Source organism: Gigantopelta aegis, chromosome 2 (assembly GCF_016097555.1).
Source record: "Gigantopelta aegis isolate Gae_Host chromosome 2, Gae_host_genome, whole genome shotgun sequence".
NCBI lineage: Eukaryota > Metazoa > Mollusca > Gastropoda > Neomphalida > Peltospiridae > Gigantopelta > Gigantopelta aegis.
Window position 1 is genome coordinate 10,207,656 of NC_054700.1, and position 16,888 is coordinate 10,224,543.

A 16,888-nucleotide genomic window follows, 5' to 3' on the forward strand; every position below is an offset into this window, starting at 1 on the left:
CTAATAATATATAATAAATAAGCAAGCAACAAGTATATGCATAATATATAATAGGGAATTATTTAACTAGTTATTATTTTTGATTTACTTTTTGCTCGTACTGAAAATGAAAAATAAATCTGCAAAGGATTTTTTAAAACTTTTTTTAAAATAACAAAAAAATGTCAAAGTTATTTGCGTACATTGTAGTCCAGGAACTGCGGAACGATTTCGTCCCGATATAAAAACGTACGGAAATTACCGATGTTGAATCGTTTTAAAATTAATAATTGACGGGAATCATTCCCAGTCTGGAAGCTGGATCGCGGTAATGACGTGTTGTTTCGCTTGTGCACACTGCACATGCTTCGCGTGGCTCGACTTGGGGATCCTTCACTTCGCTTGTGTTTTGTCAGCGAAGTGAAAGTTTCTACTGGAATGTATGGCTGCCATTGGAACTGATTGAACGCTGGGACGCTTCTCGTTTTGACAGGCCTAGGTTGGATTCTTTTTTTTTAGCGAGATTTATTGCCTCCACGTCATTTCATATTTTCTCCGTCTGACTATGTTGACTTGTTTTTTTCGTGACTCGTATGACGGCCATTCTGCAGAACGCACACGTTGTTCGCGTTTAGTGTCTACATGTCCGAGCCTGTCCTAGCAGCACTGGGAAGATGTGACGCCCCACTCTAAGAAGAAATAGGAAGCGGGGTCGGCCCCTACTTACTATTTTCTAGACTTTACTTTGTTTTAATTGTGATACCATCCTCGTATCCTCCTATCCTCTTCTTCTTTCTCTTATTTATTTTTGGACTGTCATTAGATCTAAAATGCTCCAAATTATATAAGATATATCCGACCGAGCAGTCAATTCCTTTTATTTTTGGCTTGTAACTTTTTTATGTTTGTTTTTAAATTGCTATTTTCAAAATTCTGCCCATTTTTACAAAACTCTCCATCCCGATCAGGCACCGATCTTAGTTAAAGCTCTTTTCGACCACCCCATCTAATCTTCGATGCGACAAATTTAATGATATAGAATTTTCTTTATAATTATATTAATTAGAGCTGGCGCATCAAAATTTTAAAGGCCCAATATATTAAAGTGGAATAAATATAATATAAATAGATTATATAATAATTTGAAAATTATTATTGATACAATTCTGATAAATATATGCGTGCTGTTCCCCTTTATATTTATAAATTAATCATTTGGTACTTGGAAGGAAAATTAAGATAATAAATGTATAAACAATTAGGGATTATTAAATAATATTAAAAATAATCATTAAAAACATGAAATAAGTCCTCGCGAAGATAGCTACTAATAGAAAACCACAGGAAAGAAATACTGGAAAAGATTAATTGTAATAATCATTTGAAACATATCCTTGTTTTAAAAAAACCCAAATCGATAGAAAATTGTGTTCTTCGAAAGTTGGCTAGGCCTATCTGGGTATTTTCTTCATGCAATTTTAAAAGGGTAGAACAACGAATAATGAAAATAGCCGAAACGTAGTGTTTTTCTCTTTACGTTTTGATAATCTCCATCAGTACACTGCTTTCGCTGCGTTGTAGGCTACTCTCAAATACCTCTATTTTTTGTCACGCTTTTAAAAAGTTCGCGTTTTTTAACCACATGTATCCTACAAATTCCGCGTTTTAAACGTGACCATCATTTAAAGGAAAGATAACTCTTTCATTAAATTAAAGTTTATTTGGTGTGACTGTGAATTTTTCATGCAATATGTTTGTTTGATTTCTATTCGTTCAAATCGTAACAATATTTGTTTGTTACTGTTAAAAAATTCTGCATTCAAGATAAGTAGGAAACTTTATTATACACTTTAATTTTAACAAAAAAACCCACAACCACCACCACCCAAAAAGCATTCGACAAAATTCAACTCATTCCCCGTTATTTGTTTTTATTAGATCTGAAACTGTCGTCCAAAACCCGTTGTGACATTCAGAGTGTGAGAGCATTTGGGCGACGCGTTGTCATACAGGCTTTGGGCGACAGTTGGTGTGTTTTTGGTAAAACAATTAACTTTTTTCATTTTTATGTTGGAATTATTAATATTTACCTAGATTTTACTCTGTACGTGACAAAATGTGTTGCATAATTATTTTATCTCAGGAAAACACACCTAGCTTCAATACTGTAGCCCGAATACAGCTCTGTGACAACTGTCACCCAAAGCCCTGATTTGTACACGTGTGTGTGCGTGTGTGTCTGTATGTGCGTGTGTGTGTGTGCGCGCATGTGTGCGTGTGTGTGTGTGTGAACCTTAATTGGATATAAGCACGAAACATAGGTTGAAATAAATAGTCGGGTGTGTTGCATTACATGCTATTTACATATATTTACATACATGGGTGACAGCTGCCAGCTCTGTTGTTTCACTTTGGTTGGTACACACAACTTTGAGGTTGCAATATACCAAATAAATACCTATTGCTGATAATGTTAACGTTTACTAATAAAACGGATATTTCATTTGATTTCATCTGATGTTCGTGCTTATATCCAATTAAGGTTCAAACACGCTGTCCTGGGCCCACACCTCAGCTATCTGGGCTGTCTAGGTCCAGGACAGTGGGTTAGTTATTAGTGGTTAGTGAGAGAGAAGAGGATGTAGTGGGTCTTATACCTACCCACTGAGTCGTTAAAACTCGCTCGGGGTGGGAGCCGGTACCGGGATGCGAACATAGTACCTACCAGCCTTATTTCCGATGTCTTAACCACGACACCACCGAGGCCGGTAAAACGGATATAAGCTTAAGAGAATGAAGCCTGCTCGCACTGCACCGTTCCATTCATCTTGCCAAGTCGAAAATATATATTGGTTAATATGATATTAAAACATCACTTTAGGGGACACCAACACTGGCAATACCGTAATGGCAACATGGCCGGGTACCCAACAAAATATAACATCTTTAATTTCAATGCATCCAATCGATGCTCCAACTTAGTTTACCGTAAAGTTTGTAGACACGAAAGTGAGTCTGTAAAAATAATATATTTGAAAGTTTGTTTTGTTTAACGACACCACTAGACCACATTGATTTATTAATCATCGGCTGTTGGATGACAAACATTTGCTCATTTTGACGTTTAGTCTTAGAGAGGAAAGCCTATACGTTTTTTTCATTAGTAGCAAGGGGATTTTTATATACACTCTCCAACAGGGACGATAGCACATGCCATGGCCTTTGATATACCAGTCGTGGTGCACTGTCTGGAACAAGAAAATAATATAGTTGGATGCATATGAATCCTTATATACGTCTTCCAGGGCTTTAATGATTGCCCAAACTTTCAGCAGTAAAGATTGATGATGAATCGGGCAATCGCGTAGAAATTATTAATTCTGATGGCAAAACGGTAGCAGAAGCCACATAATTCACATCCCGTGATCCGTCTGGTTTCAACATCTAGTGTATACTGCATAACAGCTGTATAATTTAGTGCCAGTAGAGAATAGTATCTGTACAAATAATCGATGTCATATGTTACTACCAGTCAGAGCCGCAATAGCTTTTACTCCGTAAATATTTGACACTGTACCTCACACTTTGATCGGAACTTTCTGCTTTAGTAAATGCAAAATTCAGTTAATTATGCTAGTCTGGCTCAGTTGTGGAATATTCGTGACTCACTTGTTTTTTTGTGTTTTTGTTTGTTTGTTTGTTTGTTTGTTTTGTTGTTGTTGGGGTTTTTTTGTTTGTTTTGGGGGGTTTTTTTTTGGGGGGGTGGGGGGTGGGGGGAGTTTGAACGTGTTTTGTAGGTCACCGAGAAACTGATTATTTGGACTTTGAACTCTATCAACGTGCCCATATCCAATCAAGGTTCAGGCACGCCCATCCCGGACTTAAATTCTTACATCGCCCGTGACTAATTCCGGGACAGGAGGGAGTGGGGTGGGGGGTAGGGATGGGACTGTTCATTCTTAAAAATTATTTTCGGGTCGGTTTTCGGTTTTTGTTCCCTGATTCGATTTATTCGCGGTACGTTTCACAAGTAGTACAAGTACGGCAATTATCATACATCCATTTTAAACTATTTTAGAGCAAGACATTTTATTTTTATTGGCCATTTTTAAAATAATTCCAAATATAAAATTATATCTTGACTAGAAAACAAAAATTGCATTTTTACCATGCCATCTTAGCGTGTTGGGTCTGGGATACTTGGGCAATGTGTCCCCCAGGATTTGAGTTCAGAGAGTTGGCAACATAATTCGGGGGAGAGAATGCTTGGGATAGTCCTCCAGTTTTTTTGTTTGTTTTTTGCTTCTTCTTTTTTTCTAATTCAGTAGTCTATATACGCATTAAAGAGTACATAATATATGGGTGCCATGTACATATTATAGAAGTCTAAAAGAAAGATATATGTCAAGACCTATTTCTGTAGTGTTTATTATTACATCGATAATGTCAAATCATTGATGAGAAGTCTACATATATATATATATATATATATATATATATATATATATATATATATTTAAAGTATGGATTACTCGATATAAGCACACATACATAATATATAGGCCTTGTGTTGATTATTTAACTCAACACAAGTTACATAAAAAGGTATCACTGATTAAATACTACTACTACTACTACTACTACTACTACTACTACTACTACTACTACTACTACTACTACTACTACTACTACTACTACTACTACTAATAATAATAATAATAAGCAAGCACAAGTATATGCATAATATATAATAGGGAATTATTTAACTAGTTATTATTTTTATTTTACTTTTTGCTCGTACTGAAAATGAAAAAATAAATCTGCAAAGATTTTTTTAAACTTTTTTTTAAAAGAACAAAAAAATGTCAAAGTTATTTGCGTACATTGTAGTCCAGGAACTGCGGACGATTTCGTCCCGATATAAACGTACGGAAATTACCGATGTTGAATCGTTTTAAAGTAATATGACGGGAATCATTCCCAGTCTGGAGCTGGACGCGGTAAGACGTGTTTGTTTCGCTTGTGCACACTGCACATGCTTTCGCGGCTCGACTTGGGGATCCTTCACTTCGCTTGTTTTTGTCAGCGAAGTGAAGTTTTCTACTGGAATGTATGCTGCCATTGGAACTGATTGAACGCTGGGACGCTTCTCGTTTTGACAGCCTGGTTGGATTCTTTTTTAGCGAGATTCCTTGCCTCCACGTCATTTCTCCGTCTGACTATGTTGACTTGTTTTTTTCGTGACTCGTATGACGGCCATTCTGCAGAACGCCACGGTTGTTCGCGTTTAGTGTCTACATGTCCGAGCCTGTCCTAGCAGCACTGGAAGAGTGACCGCCCCACTCTAAGAAGAAATAGGAAGCGGGGTCGGCCCCTACTACTATTTTCTAGACTTTACTTTGTTTTATTGTGATACCATCTCGTATCCTCCATATCCTCTCTTCTTTCTCTTATTTATTTTTGGACTGTCATTCTAAAATGCTCCAAATTATATAGATATCCGACCGAGCAGTCAATTCCTTTTATTTTTGGCTTGTAACTTTTTTCTGTTTGTTTTTTAAATTGCTATTTTCAAAATTCTGCCCATTTTCAACTCTCCATCCCGAGTCAGGCCACCGATCTTAGCTTATTTCTTTTCGACCACCCCATCTAATCTTGCGACCAAATTTAATGAATAGAATTTTCTTTATTAATTATATTAATTAGAGCTGCGCATCAAAATTTTAAAGGCCCACTATTTAATTTTTGGATGTAAATTTCAAAATTGTTCCCTTAATTCTTTTTTCTGTCCCGGGACGAGCCCCTAGCTATCCAGAGACAGGCCCCGGGACGGACATGCTCGAAACGCTAGTGGTATATGAGCTTGTAAAAATTATTCGCACTCGCATGACGGGAATGTTATAATTATTGACGTTATCATGTCTTTACTTTTTTCAGTTTTGACAACTGGGACGAAACACACTTAACATGTTTATTCTCTCGGCGGATTAATCACTGAGGCCAGTCCATATTTTGGGATGTTACAATTTTTACTGTCCCGGTAAGAAATTCGCGGGTTCTGTGAAGGATTCGAACGGCACCTATCGCCCATGCAAACATGTCCGGTTTAAGGAAATCGAATGCTGTGATTGGCTGAAATACTTTACGCGTCATCGGGATTACCAGCAATGTGCGGAAAGATTTATACATGAACCATTAAAAACACATCGAAATGAACAGCGGTTCACAAATTGGGAAATGGTGCACCGAAGCGTGGGCCTAAAACCGCGGTTTTCAGTAACATCGAATAATCGTCCCCTCCCTAGTGTGTGTGTGTGTGGGGGGGGGGGGGGGGGGGGTTGAAGTGGGCGGAATTTGAAATTTGTTTTGTGTAAAGTTGAGAATAACCATATCTGGTCAATTTAGAGGCCAAACAAAACATAAGAGTGCTCAATCCAAAGTCTGAATGTGATTGGAGCAATTTATACGGACTGCCAAAAATAAAGGTTGTCAGACTATTTACCAAACATTTTTAAAAATAAACAAAGTTTTTGAAATGACGGCCAAAATGTTTTAAGTCTGACTAAATCTATTTTTGAAATGACGGTCAAAGGTTTTAAGTCTAAGTCCATACTCACGAACCCTCACACGTGGCGGTTGTCTAGTTCCGGCAGAGGCATACTGGATTCGTCCGTGATAGTGTGTAGGATCTTGTCCTCTTCCAACCGCTTCAGTGTTCCAGTATCGGCGTGGGGCGGCGACGCAGAAGGAGCCGCCGCCGCCGGTAGTTTAGCCACCGTTCACCCACCCACCCAACCAACCCGCATGCCGCCCCTGGAGCACGTTTCCTCTTCCACAATATCCCCTTCTTCTATTCCCGGTCGCCGTACACCAAGGTCACTGCTGCCCGTGACCCGGTCTACACGACGCGCTACTCTAGTAGAACTCCATATGTACTGATAAGTGTCTCCAGGTGGGGGCGGAAAAGTGGGAGGGGAGAGGGGCAAAGACAGCGAGCAAGGAGACACGTCCTGTTTTATCGCGTGAAAGTACTGGAATGCTCTTTGATTAAACAAGCATTCTGAGGGTACTGCTAAAGCAACACATGTCCCCAACCGGGTCCAACAAATTTATCTCCTAAGATCATGGGCCATGACTGTGAACAATGGGGAAAATGCCATGAAAGCCAAACTGTATCTTTAACGGTACATGATAAAGCTATACATCAACTTTATTTCAAGATCTTGAGTCATTGCGAAAAAAAAGTTCAGAAAACAAAGTTTCCTATCTCCTTAGTTCAAGGGCCTTAACTCTATCAAAAATAGGTAAATAGGCATGTAACCGTACACGGTAGTGTTGAGGTAGAATCCAAAAAAGTGGCTTAGAGTGTTCGAGCCCGGGGAGTTCATGCTTGAAACCTTCGTGGTATAGGAGCATGTTAAAAACTCTAATGAATGAATTAGAAAAGGATTTTGTTCTACCCGAGAGATAACCATAGTTATTCCATGTGGGATGTTGTGCTGCATATCCTAGTAGAGGTCAACTCTGAAAACTGTGCGTGTGCGTGTGTCGGGGTAGAGGGTCACCAGAGTTCATTAAAGGTCAGGGGGTACAAATTTGAAGCAAAAAAAAAATAAAAAATTTCATCATAAATATTATCTTCGTAGTCCTACTCTTTATGTGGGATTACTTGTAAACACAAATACCACACTGAATTAGCCAAAGTATTGCTTTAAAAATTAATAAATAAAAGTTCGCTTGATGCGCGATCAGTCTAGGATCGATCCCCGTCGGTGGACCTTTTGAGTTATTTCTCGTTCCAGCCAGTGCTCCACAACTGGTGTAACAAAGGCCGTGTTATGTACTATCCTGTCTGTGGGATATGATATGCATATAAAAGATCCCTTGTTGCTAATCGAAAAGAGTAGCACATGAAGTGGCGACAGCGGGTTTCCTCTCCCAATATCTGTGTGGACCGTAACTATATGTCTGACGAAATATAACCGTAAATAAAATGTGTTGAATGCGTCGTTAAATAAAACATTTCCTTCCTTCCTGTTCCATAGGTATTTATTAATATCAGCTATTTTGGATAACTTAAATTAGAAGTACTTTAATTTATGGTATTTGACTTGCCATATACAACTGCTCTTAAATATGGTATTATATATAGGCAACCTGAACTAAGATTTTAATAGCAATTTATTTTTATATTAAAAATAGCATGTGCCAATAGTGGGTTAATGTCTTTAGTTTCCATTAACATTGTTAATTTTTTATGTATGAAATTCTGAAAACTCAAATTTGTAAAGAACTTGATTTTTATTGTCATTTTGACATATTTATAGGATGCTAAGTTATATTTTAGACAAAATAGTAGTTTTATGAAATTTTTTAATTCAATTTGAAGAAAAACTTTACCAAAAACATAATTAAATTTGTTGTCACTATTGTGCCTTCTATTCTTATTTGTACACAACAATAAGGTTGTTAAACATATACTTAGATCTCCAGATCATTTTTTTTTCTTAATAATCACTTAGTTAGCTCTCATGAAAAGCATTTTGAGTTTATACGAGATTCAGAACCAATTTTTTCAGATTTGATTATCTGCCTTGGATTAAGTTGATAATTTATTTTATTGTTAAAGCTGTATTACCTAATGTTACTAGCTAAATAAAATGCTGGATTACAGATTGTAGGAATACATCTAATATACATATTGTATTCATCCGGATTAGAAAATAATGCAAGAAAATAGATGTTCGGGTAATTTTGTCATTTAAAAATAGTTTTTTTTCCAGTAATTAATCAAAAATAAATGTGTGAAAGCTGCATGATAATTCCAGATATCACAACTATTAAAACCTCCAACTACAGTAGGCTATAAATAAAATATAGTCAGGAATATTGGTGGCTGCCAATGGTTTTCATGGTTCATTATGAAAATCAGCATGGCCGATGGATTTGAAATTCCCACACCTGGTAACTTGAAGACACCCACACCCAGCATACAGGATTTCCTCCCAACACTAATGTTCAGGACATTAAGTCATTACTTCATACAGGTACAGTCATGTTTGTGTTTCCTTCCTCAAACAGTGTATTTTTTTTAATACTGATATTTATTTGATGTGCCTGTTAAGGTCTTCATAATCTAGTGGTCAATCATGTGCATGTGTTTTAATGGAATTCTTTAAAGGGGTAGAGGTACTCTGACTATCTTTGTTGTCTCTATATATATATACCTGAGTACACACACCCAACTGAAAGTAAATATCTTCAGGAGTTTTATTTTAAAACATTTTGTTGTTTAATATGACATATTGCATTTGTACAAAACTATATGCAATATATATGTTTTTTGAGGTGTACATTATATTAGGTTGCACTGTAGAAACAACAGTTTCAGTGAGGTTGTCAGTTTATGTCAGAATACACCAGATCCTGGTTGTCATAAAGACACATAGCTGGACACTTTTTGAAAAATGTATGTTATTAGTATAGGTAGTACTAGACCAAATAACTTCCGACTGGGTCAAAGTTCGAGGTGCACCGAACTTTTGATAGAGAAGTGAACACCACAAGTCCTGTGATTGGTTATAAATGTGAGTGTGTTGGTTGTAAAAAATAATCGTTTTATCTGGGTTAAAAAAAAATGCAATTTTATTTCATCTAGTACCAATGTGTCAAGTAGCCTTGTGCTTGAAACATGTATGGGGTACCTGTAAAAAAAAGTACTCGAATTTTGTGCGGAACTAGGGTAGTCATAGACGCTACCCGTTATCTCAGAAACGAGCAGCTTGACCCCCATTTTTTTCTGATTCACTTTAAGTGTGAGGGCTGGTAGTATTTATATCCGTGGCGTTTATGTCGGTTGATACGTTGCAGGTAGGAATTTTAGCCACATATGTTACTATTGTCGTCTATGGGATTTGATTTGGTAGTATACACCCTGCACATTCGGAGATTTTTTGGCTATCCTGGAGATTTTAATGTCATAAACGGTATTTTTCATATTTTGTTAAAAATGCACGTGCGTCTGAGAAGTAACAGTTATTGAGTAGAGTTTTTAGAGGATATCTCACCATTTCAAAGTCACAGACTCATGTTTCACTCAGTTGTAACTTTTTCCAAATGTGTTACAGATTTGTAGATTAACTAAACTTCGTGTGCATTTCCATCGGCTGAAACTAGGATCTGTCCCTTTAATGTTAATTTCAGCCGAGTTTAATGTTAATGTGATTTTTTTTTGCGTTGCGTTACTTTTTGTTCGGTTTTATTTGTTTTTTGTTTCTTTGTTGTTTTATGGGATCTGATCTTCATTAATTTATAGAGGAGTGGTATGAAACCCAGTGGTAAAGCTCTCGCCCGATGCGCGGTCGGTATGGGATCGATCTCCGTCGGTGGCCCATTGGGTTTTCTCTCGTTCCAGCCAGTGCACCATGACTAATATATCACAGGCCGTGGTATGTGCTATCCTGTTTCTAGTGCATATAAAAGACCCCTTGCTACTAATGCGGATTTCCTCTCTAAGACTATATATCGAAATGACCAAATGTTTGACATCCAATAGCCGATTATTAATAAATCAATATGCTCTAGTGGTGTCGTTAAACAAATTAACTGTGTTTTCATATGTATAGCTGATCCAAAGACAGAACACGGAGGGGGGGGGGGGGGGTAGTGGCTGGACGTAGCCCAGTGGTAAAGCGTTCGCTCGATGCGCGGCCGGTTTACAATCGATCCCCGTCGGTGGCCCCATTTGGCTATTTCTCGTTCCAGCCAGTGCTCCACAACTGGTGTAACAAAGGCCTTGGTATGTACTATCTTGTCTGGGATGGTGCATATAAAAGATCCCTTGCTGCTAATCGAAAAGAGTAGTCCATGAAGTGGCGACAGCGTGTTTCCTCTCTATATATCTGTGTGGTCCTTAACCGTATGTCTGACGCCATATAACCGTAACTAAATGTGTTGAGTGCGTCGTTAAATAAATAAAACATTTCCAAAGACAGAACACATGAAGACGGTTACCATCTCTGAAAAAAATGGCATTGTATGAATAACCTCTTCTCAACATTTTTATTTATTTTGCAGGTGTTGTGAACAGCCTGGCTACAAAAAATGTCTTATGAGTGTCCTGTGTATTGGTTTCGCCACTTCAATCTTGTGGATGTTTATCATGGGAAATGGTTTCAACTTGAACATGGAAATGCTGAAAAACACATTTCAAAGGAGGCCCATCGAACTGTCCATTAGAAAAGGAAATCAATCATCGGTTATTGCTAACCATTCAGAGGGAGAGAGCACCACGCCTAAAGAGACGTCTGCTAGAAAACAAAATACTTCTGCAAAAGTGAGAAAATTAATCTTATTAAAAAACAACCCACGATGGAGTCTACATTCGATTGTAGTCAGACAACTTTCTTTATGTTCTGCTAAGTGCACACTCGTAAAGTCTGGCAATAACCTCAGCGCTTTTGATGCTATTATATTCAACGCAGTGGGTTATCCAGAAAACCTTCCACCTAGAAAGGTCCCAGGACAAGTGTGGATTTATTTCACACTAGAATCTCCATACTACAGCGATGACTATAAGTTTAACAGGCCGGAATGGAGACACAAGTTCAACTGGACTATGACATATAGAGCAGATTCTGACATATGGAATCCGTATGGACGTATACTTAAAAGAGAAAAACCTATACAGTTAGATTTTAAAGGACTAACGAAAAATAAAACCAAACTGGCAGCGTGGTTTGTCAGTAACTGCAGAACGCCAGGCGAACGTCATAAATACGTCCAGAAGATGAAGAAGACGATTTCAGTTGACATTTTCGGAGGTTGTGGAGATAAAAAATGTCCTTCCAATAATGGCACCTTCTGCGGTCAGATGCTTTCTCGGGACTATAAATTCTATTTGGCATTTGAAAACAGTCTCTGTTATGACTATTTGACAGAAAAGGTATTTCAATACATCACACAACAAATTGTCCTTGTGGTAAGAGGAGGTGGAAATTACAGTAAATTTTTACCTCCCAATTCGTTCATCAACACAGCAGATTTCAAGAGTCCCAAGCTCCTTGCTGAATATCTTCTCTACCTGGACAAAAACCACACGGCGTATGTGGAGTATTTCAAGTGGAGGAATCATTACTATGTGGGTACAAATGAGTCGCCTGGTTGTCTACTTTGTAAAAAGCTGTCAAATGCTACAGCCTATGCCAATGTCTATAACGACATTTACTCTTGGTGGCATAAAGATACTTGCAAGCAACGACAGGATTTGAGTGCTTGAAACAACATACATTGTAGCCCGAGTACGCCGCCATTCTAGAGCTAGATGGATGTTTGGGCGATGTCGGATATCTGCTTTATCCTGTGAAGGTTTCTCATTCGGTCTGAACAAGATAAAGCAGATATCCGACGTCATTAACTAGTTATTATTTTTATCCCGCAGACCATACAAATTAAGGGGAAAAGCTATTATTTCTGTTATTTCATCCACATTGTACGATGACCTCAGGGGCGGATCCAGGAATTTTAGCAGGGGGGTGTCCAGTGTGGAGCCTTTGAAGGCCCCCCCCCTCGATAAGAAATTTTCATATTTGAAGATAGCTTTAGATGGATTTGAAGTATATTCCCGTTGTCAAGATCAACTCTCTGGTCACGAGCGTGGGGGGGGGGGGGGGGGGGGGGGGGGTTCAGACCCCTCTCCCCCCCCCCCCCGGATCCGTGTCTGGACCTAGAGGTCAAATGAGCGATTTTCTTATGTAGGCTTTGCGTGTGACGTCAAAAGTCATATCAGAATATGACTTTGTTTTACCCGTCATCATATTCTGTCAGTGGTTGCAGGATCAATAGAGGATTCGTCACGAGTGTTTTTTAATATGGAATATATCAACCGAGTCTATGTTAATCAGTATTTGTCGAGACTGCCGAGACAGCTACCGATTAACTAGACGAGGTTGATATTTTACATATTAATAAACACGAGTAGCGAATTCTATTTATCCTGTAAAGCCTATATCACATTACACGACGCGGCGTAACTCAACTCATCAGTTCAGTCGCGTCGTGTAGTGTGTATTGAAAAATCAGCCGTCGGCGACTAATTTTCAGTCGGCCCGACTGCATTTGACACGACCGAACATGTTCAGTCGCAGACGACGGCCGTCGTATAGTGTGAACGGGTCTACGATGCGACGCGACTGCCTTGTCGTGTAGTGTGCACGGTTTACACAATGCTATACAACTGATTTCTATCAGTATCCAATGGATTGTCTACATTTCATCATGTGACATAAAAGTTACAATTATTCTGGACAGGGGAATAGACCCCTTCGCAGTCTGTAGCACCACCTGCATAACTACGAAAACGAGGCTGGGCATTGATTAACATGGGATGTGAGCTTTGTTTTTCTTCTAAAATGAAGAACACAGAATGGTTCGCATCATTTGTTCTGTCTTTAATCGTGGTCACCAGAGGAGTCGTAGAGTGAACTGTACTGCTTTTTATATATTTTCTAAAGATATAATATTTTAGGCATATTGAGGCTGATATTTACGCCGTGTCGATAGGTATTATTAAAACATTATTTTAAGCGTCCATGGAAACCATAAAGGAATTCTGATAAATATATAGTTTATGTTGTCGACGTTTTTGGAACCATCGGATTTGAAAAGAAGATGTTATGAGTGCAGAACGTGGGAGGGGGGCGGGACCCATGCTCTCTCGCCCGCATTTCCCCCGTTATTGTTCTCTGGCTGAGAATGCTGTACTAGAACGCCTGAAAGTCAAACTTTTGTTGAGGGATCATGCCACAAATTCCTTATAGACCCCAGTTTTCCATCCCATGTAACTTCCCCCTCCCTCCTTCAAATACTCTCCTCGGACCTTGGGTGGAACCTTCTTATTCAAGACCAGTGCTTGCCCCTCCCTCCTTCAAATACTCTCCTCGGACCCTGGGTGGATAAGTATGCATGTGGCAAAGACCCAGTCATACGTACCGGTAAATACTAATGTTCCGTCACAAATACTCTCCTCGGACCTTGGGTGGAACCTTTTTATTCCAGACCATTGCTTCCCCCTCCCTCCTTCAAATACTCTCCTCGGATCTTGGGTGGAACCTTCTTATTCCAGACCATTGCTTCCCCCTCCCTCCTTCAAATACTCTCCTCGGACCTTGGGTGGAACCTTCTTATTCCAGACCATTGCTTCCCCCTCCCTCCTTCAAATACTGTCACGGGGATCCTATAATACCCGTAACTGAATAACACACGATTATCCAAATATCTCTCCTAACTGTATATCTATTAAAGCTCTCTGTATCGGGCAGTGTATACCCGAGTGGCTCGGCTCTAGGTAATCAGAGATAAGATCTTATATAAAGTATATGTATATAGCACGTTTAGTTCACTAGAAAACACAACACAACACAATACACTTTGGAATATGTATTAACCTTACGCTGACAATTATATTTGCCGCAGTTAATTACTTACAACAACAATAATAATAACAACCCGGAACTAATCACTTAATTAGTTAATCACTAGGTGTCTAGTTTACACAATATTCTAATCACTTCACCGTGATACAACACACACACGTGTGATAATTGAGAAACGCTTCCAGGGGAACTTAATTAATAAAGGAATTACAACTCTATTCCTACTTGGTTAATTTCTAATTAACCCTTAACTACTCATTCAGTAACCTTGAAATACCGAATTAATACTGGTACCTATCACAATAAAGACAATAACATACAGTTTACCTAGGTCCTCTAGGATGACCGGCTAAGCTTTATATTTTTAGAACAGTGAAGCCTACAATTTACTTCGTCAGTTACCGAAAACACTGTCTAAATAATATTGGTATAATACAGTATTAAAATATTTAAAGTCACATCAATCACATCAAGGTTATACAACAGAGCAGAAATATATATTTACCAGTCCGGACGGACAACGTTCCCCTGGAACCTTCCTTTTGTTTCTCCCCGATATCTCTAAAATCCTATCTATTTATTACAAAAACCGAATATCGCCTGGGGGCACAACGCGGCACCTCACCTATCATATGAATTTGCCCCAACTCCCAGAGGCGGTATTTTTCCTTAGATGGCCAGACTTACTGTCGCCTAGTTCGCCAAAAATCACGGTCGTAAAACCGCACTATCGTAGGTATTACGTAACTACTGGCCACATGGCCTCCACACCTGGTCTAAGTGTGTATTAGGGGGGTACGGTCGCGCGGAGGTATTACGTAACAAGGTGCCCACCTAATGTACGTGCATATTGGGAACAGCTCGACCACCGTCGCGCGGTGGTATTACGTAACCACGCTGTACACAGCCCTCTAAAACCATTAACATCGCCACAGGCGAAAAAGAAAAGAAAAGAGCATGTTCCGTCACAAATACTCTCCTCGGACCTTGGGTGGAACCTTCTTATTCCAGACCATTGCTTCCCCCTCCCTCCTTCAAATACTCTCCTCGGACCTTGGGTGGAACCTTCTTATTCCAGACCATTGCTTCCCCCTCCCTCCTTCAAATACTCTTCTCGGACCTTGGGTGGAACCTTCTTATTCCAGACCATTGCTTCCCCCTCCCTCCTTCAAATACTCTCCTCGGACCTTGGGTGGAACCTTCTTATTCCAGACCATTGCTTCCCCTTCCCTCCTTCAAATACTCTCCTCGGACCTTGGGTGGAACCTTCTTATTCCAGACCATTGCTAATAAACAATTTGTGGATTTGTGGATAAGTATGCATGTGGCAAACACCCAGTCATACTTACCGGTAAATACTAACTCGTTACATATTCCGTTGTCTTATCTCTCACATCCGTTCATGAATTAGGCAATGTAACATTCTAGTGGGGAGGGGAAGGGATTTCATGGGAGTGTTACGAAACATGGGAATGGAGGAGGTGTTCGTCAAGAGTTGTATATCATATTTTAAAAATAAGTTTATCATGTTTATTTATAAATTAAAATGCAGCTAATCATTGCTGTTGCGTTTTTTAACTGATGATTTTCTATCCAGTGGTATTATTACCAAACAAACATAAATACAAAATCTTATAATATTAGTCAATATGTCTTTTGGGAGAGGTTATGCATTGAATGTTACATAATTTTCGAGTAGTGGCCTATGCGTTACAGAAGGTCACACGGTTATGGGAGGCGGTCGTCTGAAAAGAAGCTTTTAAAATACTTTTTCCTACTAGTGAATAGTTGGGGGTTCTTATTACTTGGATAGATCTCGAGTGCTGAATTTAAAGCATTTTGAAAGTATTGTCTCATGAATGAAATATCTCACTGGTCAGCATGATTAGAAAAATTTTAGTCCTATCGGAAGATGCCAACAATTGGATGTGCCAGTAATATATTAATTGTTCCTCCTATTATTTTCAGATTCTTGCTACTCACTTCAAGCGCCTGTGACTGACTCTCTCTCCCCCTCCCCCCCCCCCCCTCCCCCCCCCCCCCCCCCCTCTCTCTCTCTCTCTCTCTCTCTCTCTCTCTCTCTCTCTCTCTCTCTCTCTCTCTCTCTCTCTCTCTCTGTTTCTCTCCTGCCTCTCTCTCTCTCTCTCTCTCTCTCTCTCTCTCTCTCTCTCTCTCCTCTCTCTCTCTCTCTCTCTCTCTCTCTCTCTCTCTCTCTCTCTCTCTCTCTCTCTCTCTCTCTCTCTCTCTCTCTCTCTCTCTCTCTCTCTCTCACACACACACACACACACACAATGTAAATTGTACATTATTTCGATTTGAAACAGATACAGGTACGTGTGTGAATGAAAATGTCGCTGAGGACAGACATCAATAATGTATAAAGAAACACCATGCACAAGTACCATGTCACTTTAGGCGATGTCGTTTTAACATCCTCATATCAACTACGGCAGTCCGAGCTCTCAAGTGTCTTGTTG

General features: G+C 39.2%; 1 protein-coding gene across 1 annotated transcript in view; it reads left to right on the forward strand.

Moving 5' to 3' along the window:
• LOC121381027 (alpha-(1,3)-fucosyltransferase C-like) overlaps positions 1-12,646 on the forward strand; it is a 28,989-nt gene extending 16,343 nt beyond the window's left edge. Inside the window, exon 2 of the mRNA XM_041510111.1 lies at positions 11,056-12,646. Coding sequence (XP_041366045.1) covers positions 11,056-12,256 — 1,201 coding nt within the window. The 3' untranslated portion in view covers positions 12,257-12,646. The remainder of the gene's footprint in view (positions 1-11,055) is intronic.
• Positions 12,647-16,888: the final 4,242 nt, after the last annotated feature.